This window comes from Corythoichthys intestinalis, unplaced genomic scaffold (genome assembly GCF_030265065.1).
Source record: "Corythoichthys intestinalis isolate RoL2023-P3 unplaced genomic scaffold, ASM3026506v1 HiC_scaffold_23, whole genome shotgun sequence".
Taxonomy (NCBI): domain Eukaryota; kingdom Metazoa; phylum Chordata; class Actinopteri; order Syngnathiformes; family Syngnathidae; genus Corythoichthys; species Corythoichthys intestinalis.
In genome coordinates this window covers 1860730-1870000 of record NW_026651592.1, presented here as the reverse complement: position 1 = coordinate 1870000, position 9271 = coordinate 1860730, and the positions used below count along the sequence as shown (strand labels likewise).

Here is a 9271-nt window from a genome sequence, read left to right as displayed (position 1 = left end):
CGAACTGGCGCTCTGTGAACAAATGCAACGCTTGGATACTTATCAGTTGCTGTTTCCTAATCACATCACCAAGGGACAGCTTGTAAACTGATCTTATCCCATATGTGTGTAGAGCGACATGAAATGGGTTTTTTGTTTTAACTCATTGAGCCCAAAATCTACGCTGAATCTTAAATAAATACTGCAGGTACAATTACAAATGGCAATTACACATAGCAAAACAACTCCATTTTCGGAATAATAATAATAATAATAATATAACAATAATAATAATCGTAATGTAACGAATCAGGTTCAAATGTGCCGGTTGTGTTTTGCATGCTGTTCCTGAACGCACCGTGTGAGTGACGACCAGTGTTGTCATGGATTACTTAAAAAAGTAATTTAATTACTGATTACACCTCAAAAAAGTAATCTAGTCACCTTACTGATTACTTTATTATCAAAGTAACTAAGTTACTTTAAAAGTAACTTATCAGTTACTTTTTACCAATTTTTCTCCTTTTGCTGCCTCAACATAAAAATAACAAAAATATCGCGTGTAATTGGGTTTTTCACATAAGGCTTAATCTTTGAGTTAGCGGGGGTTTAGTTAGTCGACCACCATTGACTCACCCTAGCTTAGCCATTCCGGAGCCCTAAAACTAACACATAACTGACAAACTGCACGAAATTTGTTTAAATCAATTCCTAACCCTAATTAAACCCCCGCTAACTCCAAGATTAAGCCTAATGTAAAAAAAAATCTGAACTTCCTCTTTGAAATAAAGACCTACCCGTTAAAATGTTGTCTATAAACATTGTAAAGCAATAAAGCAAACAACAAAAATTAATGAAATGAACAAAAATCTACAACGTACAGTTTTCATAATGGGTCGAAATCATTTTTCGAACAGATCATGTGACAAGCACCTTGGATACTATCTTTTGCTTTGCTTAGCCAAAACTCCATCAGGCAAGATGGATATTTAGAATTTCTTTAAACCTAAGTTTTCAAACGCTACCAACAACAACTTGATTGAACTCGAACAGTGTCAAGATGTGTGTGTATATAAAGTACTGGCCAAAAGTTTGGAGACGCCTCAAAGGTGGATACTTTGAACAATGTAGAATACAAAACCTGTTTTCAGGTATTTCACTTTTTTGGCCATTCAACATGTTCGCTCATAGTTTTGATGTCTTCAGTGAGAATTTACAATAGTAGTGAAAATATATAAAAAGTAGGGCTGTCAAAATTATCGCGTTAACGGGCGTTAATTAATTTTTTTAATTAATCACGTTAAAATATTTGACGCAGTTAACGCACATGCCCCGCTCAGATTAAAATGAAAGCAGTGTCATGTCCACTTGTTACTTGTGTTTTTTGTCTCCCTCTGCTGGCGCTTTGGTGCGACTGGTTTTATGGGTTGACATCAACAATGGCAAGCTACTAGTTTATTTTTTTGATTGAAAATTTTACAAATTTTATTAAAACGAAAACATTAAGAGGGGTTGCCCTAAATTTCAAAATAACAATCCAAAAAGTTCAAAACTATTGTAATTTTTTTTTTTTTTTTTTTTTTTTTTTTTTATAATGAAGGATGCACTGCCCCCTGTTGGTAGCGTTGGGTCTGTCTGAGCTGTCGCATTGTATGACATCGTAGCAGACTCAGACGCAGGGCCGGCACAGGCCATTTGGGGGCCCTAAGCAAATAATGCCAAGGGGCCCATATTTTTGCCCCACCATTTCCTCACAGTGTAATGTGAAACCTATACATGCAAACCAACCCATACATGGATATTTTGTATATTAATCAGATTTTGTTGCACTGCATACTTCAAACTTCACCCCAAATGATTGTCAGTACTTACAGTAGATGGCGTCAAACCTTTTTCTAAAAGAGGAAAAGAAAGAAGTTAAGGAAGAACTTTATCTTTTAAGCTTGTAATCAAGTATCAAAACTCACAAAAGTCAAATAAAGCAAACTGTAGTAAACAGATGTTTGCATAGATAAAGGGCAATGTGCGCCACATTATTCACGATGCTCTATTAACAACTTATAAAATGAGGTTGCCAGATTGGGGGCCCCTAGTGGTCAGGGACCCTAAGCAGCTGCATAGTCTGCGTATAGGCCTTGCTCAGACGTCTAATATGGAAAAATGATAGCTGCGTTCTGGGTTGGCCCACATCAGGCTGGAAGTTGTTTCAGCTAATATATGTTTGTGTATGCATTTGTAATTAAGCTTAGAGCTACATTTTGTGGAGTTTTGTGATTTGCTATGAGAAATCTAAATATGTTAGCATTCGTAGCATAAGCTAGCGGACTTTTGTTTGGCAAATGTGGCTATTTTAATCTACTAAAATTGCATATTGATCAGACTAGATGGATGTTTGAACACCAACTTTTTTGTGTCAAGTGTTTTATTGTTAAAATGCATGTCGTTTTGAACATAAGTGTACGTGTGTTACATCTTTACAAATTGTCAAAAGTGAAGGAAGTAAAAGCTTCAAAAAGCACAATTGCCTTCTTTGCTATCTGTAAAGCTGAACAACTTCAGGTTTAGTGAGGACAGAACACGTCATAATGATAAAGTAAAGTAAAAAATAAGATACTGTGAGGTACATAAGGTACTTTTTATGCGACTAAAAAAACAAAAAACGTCTGGAGACAAAACTGCGGACGAGATTCCGGCGTCGTAAAGTCAAAATCATGTAAGTCGAGTTTGTCGTAACCCAGGGACGACCTGTGGTAAAAAATATATGTAAATAATTTGGACTAAAATTAATATAAAAATTACGTTAAAAAGATGAGGTCAATAGAAGAAAAATTATGACAAAGTCCCGTGTTTTTTGCTCTGGAAATTTTAATTATTTTTTTTGTTATGTTTCGTAAATATTTTGTGACCTCACAAAGCTTAACTCTTTGACTGCCATTGACGACTATTGCTTTCCAATCCATTTTAACCGGTGAACCTTTTTCATGTTATGCAGCTGGTGAAATCCAGTGTAGAACTACCACAAGACTTGCAGTTATGAATAAAAACAAGTAATTCTACTTCATACAAACTGCATTTCTCGTTACAGTCCAGTACCCACAATCACATGGAGAAAGATCAACGGAAACATACCGAAAAAGGCCCGACTGCGCAAGTCCCAGGCTGTTCTGGAGATCTCCAATATCCAGCAGGAGGACTCTGGGACATACGAGTGCAAAGCCGAAAACTCCAGGGGAGGGGCATCTTTCAAAGGACATCTCCAGGTCTACAGTAAGTTTGACGTAGTTAGCCGATATAAGTGAGTAGTTTAGTGAGGCAGTGTTGTTTTTTGCATCCCTTCTCCCTTTTTTTGTGAGAAAATGTTAGTTTTAGTCACATTTCAAGTGTGTTCATTGTTTTTATTGACGAAAACACATACGAATTCATTCTAGTTTTAGTCCACGATTACTCAAAAGGTTTATCACTGTAAAATTGAAAAGTTTTAGCCCAAAATTAAATAAATGAAGGCTTCCAACGATTTGAAACGAACATTGACAGACGAGCACATATTGTTCAGTAGCGTCTACAAGGAAACGCCAACTTTGCGATGATAGTACACACTAAGCAGGAAAACTGTGCATTATTTTCAATAAATCATACCCACTTGGACACCATGAACTGTACTGTATGTAAAAAAAAAAAAAACGCCTGAGAGTTTAAGATGACGCCTACCACGCTAAATGGTAATGCTCATGAGAACGCAAATGCTATGCTAATGCGACGAGTTGCATTTAGTGTTCGATGATCACTCAGCACAGACCTTTAACTCATTCACTCCCAGCCATTTTCACCGGAGCAAGCCCCTTCCCTCCCGGCCGTTTTACTGGATTTTGACTGATTTTGCAAGGCCCACAGAAAATTCTGTTCTATTGTTATATTAACATGGAACCCACCAAAAGAAAAATTATTTCAGCAGGAAAAAAAGTTAGGTCATATCTTTTTCCATTCTTTAGAAATCAGCATTAGAAAATAGCTTAGTTTGAGCAATTTTCCAATTTCTGATGAAAAAACAGAGAAATTGAGCTTTTTGTAAAAGCATACATTTCAAACATAACTTTAACACAGCTATTTTTTGCTTTTGTGACATCCCAAACATCTGAATAATGTTTTCCTTCTACAAACTAACATAAACAACGAGACAAATAGAGCTTTTGGTAGCAAAGTAACAATTTATTTACACATAACTAAACTATTGAACTGAGAGATGACGCTGTTGTGGTCGCGACAGCTGGGGTAAAGTTTCCCTCATCGCCGCCTGCCTCATCAAGATGGATTTTTTTTAGTCTTTCTTTTGTGGTGACCACTGCCTCGTGGCGGAGTTTGCCTGGGGAACTTGTGTGGGGCATGTTGTGTTCCTGGGGGGGAACTGGTTTGGCCATGCGCGTTTCCGGCTGAGTCGCGGAACACTGGAGGGTCGCAGGGGACGCGAGCTGCCGAACACGGCCTCGTCCGCTGCACTGGTGGTCCCGGTCGTTCTGCTCGGTCGTCCAGAGCCTGGCATCCCGGGCGTCCTCCCGGTTATTCTGCTCGGTCGGCCGCCGCCTGGCATCCTGATCATCCATTAGGTCGTCTTCCACCAGCGCCCTGGCCGTGCAACCTGACCGTTCGTTCTGCGGGTTACGCCTCATCTCCTCACTTCCTTTCATGGTCCAATATGAGTTCTTACCAAATGCGCTACTGCCCTCCAGTGGCCAGGTTTATTGCTATAAAATTGATTTTGGGCGTTGTGCTTTGGAGCTCAATTGAATCAGAACCTAGAGATGTCTCTTGTGAAAAAAAAAAAATGTAAAAGACATAGAAATACATTTTTGGGACACTTAAACGATTAAAAATAGAACGTATCTATACATTTTTGGGAGCAAATGAGTTAAAGGCTAAAGCAACATTGTATATTTTCTCTTGCCAAGATAAGAAAACAAATCATACCATATGTTTCAAGACAAGAAAGCCTGGAGAGGACATCGGTGAGTGGGGGTGGAGCAGCACGTCACATGAGTGACACAACCAAACACTGCTACAATACAGGCTAACTACACATACAGTACGTACAAGGAAATGTCACACATTGTGAACATTTGACGGAAACTGGCACATTTTCATCTTGTCATCTCGTCAGATGAAAATGGGCATTCATCACCAGTGCTTAATTTGTAAATTGTAAGGTGCCGGAACGCAAAGTACATATGACAGCGCAGGGATGACGAGACAGGCACAGGTGTCAGAACATACGCAGAAAATGGTCCTACAAATTGTGCAGGCCAAACCCGAATTTTCCATAAGGTTACAGGCCTGTTGCCCCGGCTTTTGGTGAACCACCTCGCAGACTGCTGGCCCCGACTCCGAGTGGCGCTGAACCTGACCAGCTGCTGCCACGGTAGCAGCCTCCTGCCCCGATTTGGCTGGCTGTTCGTGAACGTGGCTAGCTGCTGCGGCACTAGCCTCCTGCTACACTCGTTAGCATGATCGCTGCAGCTGCCCATATCGCCGGTTGTTGCCTTTCTGACTCGGTTTGAACTATCGTCCTTCTTTTTGAAAAATGACAGTAAATGCAACTGTCATTTTGGCATGTTGAAATACCGTTTGATCCTCTCTGCTTGCTCCCCAGATGTCGTAAATTTCCAAAGTTTTTATTTTTTCCGCCGTTACAACACCGTTACCGTTACTGACGGTCAAAAGCGGTGCGTTACTTACTCTGAATAAATTGAAGAAACTACCAGCCGTAGCAAGTCTACTCTGCTCTGTTTATTTGTCATCCAAGACTTTTGGTGCATTCAGGTTCGAGAATAGCGCACGTGTTTTGTTTCGTGCTTTTTTTTTTTTTTTTAGCAAAGATACACCCCACGGGACGTGCTGGCACTCTGTTTCTTTAATAGCACATATAACTTCAACATTAACGCAAACATACGGCTCTTGGCAGGCCGTGTCTCTAACTCACTCCCGCATCATGTGACCAAACCAATAATGGTGCCGTGTGCACTTGAGGGTGCCTCGGATAATTCCGTATCAGAATATTACAGCACATACTTCTTATGACTCCAGGCTGTTTGTCCCTGCTCATTCAATGAGACAATGCTTTCCAAAGCTTGCTAACGTTTCTGTGTTTGCTACACCTACCTGAATGCTAGCCTCGTTCCAATTCCCCACTGTCAGCCAGCAAGAATGCTGCTTCCATCTTGAGGACGGCAGACGCTTTGAGGGTGACGGGAGCAGTAGGGGGACGAGGCTACCTGAATGCACCCCCTGAATAGATGCGATGGAAGTGATTGTGATTGGCTGAGGGTTAGAGTCATATGTCATGGTAAGCCAATCAGAGCCGGTGTTTTGACACACAAACCGGAACAGCGCGTGCAGCAAACACACACACGCAAAACAGATGCAGAGGGATATGATGGCAGAGCATTCGGAGGAAAATTTGTCCTTTACAAGGTGGAGATATAAACACTATTTCAAGTCAAAATACTTAAAGTACAGTAGGCTATGTCTACTTGATTTATTAAACTCACTTCATACCGTTTACTGCTGATTGTTATTTTATTATATTGTTTACTGTTTATTTTTGTTGCACTTCAAGTGTAGGATAAATCGGTTGCTGGTGAGTTGCAATAAATATTACATTGTTCTATAACACAACTACCTGTCTGTTCTTCTCTATTCAACTGACTCCAATATTGCTCAGAAAATTTCAAACTCTTTGACATATAACACATTCTTTTTAAAGTAACGGAAATAGTTACTTTCCCTGGTGACAAGTTACTTTTACTATAACTTAATTAATTTTTTAAAGTAATGTGTCCAATACTGGTTTTATACACTACACCATTCCCCGGAGGGAAGAACCGCACGTAGGAGCGCCGACGAACGAGCCACGGAAATCACTGGGCCACTTATCATTATTATTTTCTAAACATGAGAGGGTCCGGATCTGCCCAAATAAGTCCCGAAACACAGGGAGGCCAAAATCAAGTGGTGCCGGATCTTGTTCCGGAGGATCCGGCACAAATTAAACCCTGCTCGTCACGCTACGTTTTAATATCGCAAGACAAGTTTTTAGCTCGTTATCGTCACGTCATCGTCATAAATTGTTCGTCGACAAAATGTTTTCGTTATAGTCTTTGTTGACGAAAACAACAATGGCTAACAGTCTTCCCTCTACAATTGGGATTTTATTTTAAACCCATTTTTTGCAGTGTAGCAACTCCTTTGTCCCCCACCCAAAAATTATTTATATCAATCTCTGCATTACGTCATTCATTATAATCATTTAGAACCGTCAGTCAAACTGCGGTCTGATTTCATTTAATCCAGACATAAGGGGAGCCCTGGTTATCATCACGGTGTCAAAGGCCGTTGTGTATTCTGGGAAAAAATTGGCCCGAGCGCTCCTGTAAAGCCCTATTAACTTTTTCATAAGCTCTTAGAGGAAACGCTGTGCTTTTGCCAACAATATTTTCTTGGCTGGTGGCAGGTTTTATTTTTAGTTGCAAGCTGAAGAAGACCAATGTCAGGGAAATTGTAATTACAGATAAGGCTACGTCGTTAACTACCATACAAATTAGCTACTGCGGTTGGGGGCAAATTTAGTGTGATGTTAAATTTTGTAAAAGTACCGTATTTTCCAGACTATTATTCGCATTTTTTTTCAGGTTTTTCTGGGCCTTCGACTTACACTCAGGTGCAAATTATATGTTGATACTTATACTCGTGGTGTGCCCTCTACTTCAAGTCGGTGTAGTTCAAAAGTGATACCGAAGATGAAGACTTGAATGGATTTGGTAACAATTTGGAGTGAGATCGAGAGTTCCTTTTGTTTATTGTTATCTGAATAACTGTCAATATGTTAACAGATACTTACTGAGTTAGCACTTTGTTCTGTTTTATTACTACTACGGTTGTTCCGATCATGTTTTTTTTGCTCCCGATCGTTTTAGTTTGAGTATCTGCCGATCCCGATATTTCCCGATCCGATTGCTTTTTTTTTGCTCCCGATTCAATTCCAATCATTCCCGATAATTTTTCCCGATCATATACATTTTGGCAATGCATTAAGAAAAAACTGAATAAAACTCGGACAAATATATACATTCAACATACAGTACATAAGTACTGTATTTGTTTATTATGACAATAAATCCTCAAGATGGCATTTACATTATTAACATTCTTTCTGTGAGAGGGATCCACAGATAGAAAGACTTTTGACTTTGTATATTGTGACTAAATATTGCCATCTAGTGTATTTGTTGAGCTTTCAGTAAATGATACTGTAGCCATGCCCAAATGCATGATGGGTGTATGTAACACGCCTTGAGCAACCATGACTGTGCGTAGTGCTACCAATTGATATATCTTCTCTGCGTTGAGAAATAACATAGGGCGCTAAGAAAAAGATCAATTGCTAGCTTGCTTCCCCACATTGCTTCCCACGATATTTCTAATCGTAGGGAGAGGGATTGTAAGGCTTTAGCCAATAAAAAAAAGGCTCCTAAGGCTGCCAAAATTCACTCTAATCATTTTACGCTGCCTTTTAGCTCTCTATATAGGTAAAACGGTGCCATTACAGATTGAGCGCGACAATGCGTGAGTGGGTCATGCAGCGCATGCATTAATTGCATTAAATATTTTAACGTGATACTTTTTTTTTTGAAAATTAATTACCGCCGTTATCGGGATAAATTTGATAACCCTACCTTAAGCCTAAACTAAAGACTCTGGATGAGTGTAACATATTATGTCTGTAACGTTAAATACAATTAGAAAACTATTTAATTTAAAAATATATATATTAAAAAAAAAGGCAGGCGGCACGGTGGCTGAGTGGTTAGCACGTCTGCCTCACAGTTCTGAGATCAAGGGTTCAATCCCGGGCTTCGGCCTTCCTGTGTGGAGTTTGCATGTTCTCCCCGTGCCTGCGTGGGTTTCCTCCGGGAACTCCGGTTTCCTCCCACATCCCAAAAACATGCATGGTAAGCTGATTGAACACTCTAAATTGTCCGTAGGTATGAGTGTGTGCGTGAATGGTTGTATGTCTCCTTGTGCCCTGCGATTGGCTGGCAACCAGTTCAGGGTGTCCCCTGCCTACTGCCCGTAGTTCACTGGGATAGGCTCCGGTACCCTCGTGAGGATAAGCGGCATGGAAAATGAATGAATGAAAAAAAAAGGCATGTCCGATATTTTTTTGCCGATTCCGATACTTTGAAAATGACGTCATTGGACCCGATCGATCGGATGCATCTCTAATTACTACTATAATGTACAG

General features: G+C 40.0%; 1 protein-coding gene across 4 annotated transcripts in view; it reads left to right on the top strand.

Moving 5' to 3' along the window:
* LOC130911131 (contactin-5-like) overlaps positions 1–9271 on the top strand; it is a 405498-nt gene that overhangs the window by 267029 nt on the left and 129198 nt on the right. For all 4 annotated transcript variants that reach the window (XM_057828867.1, XM_057828868.1, XM_057828870.1 and 1 more), the window contains one exon: positions 3065–3246. In XM_057828867.1, coding sequence (XP_057684850.1) covers positions 3065–3246 — 182 coding nt within the window. The remainder of the gene's footprint in view (positions 1–3064; positions 3247–9271) is intronic.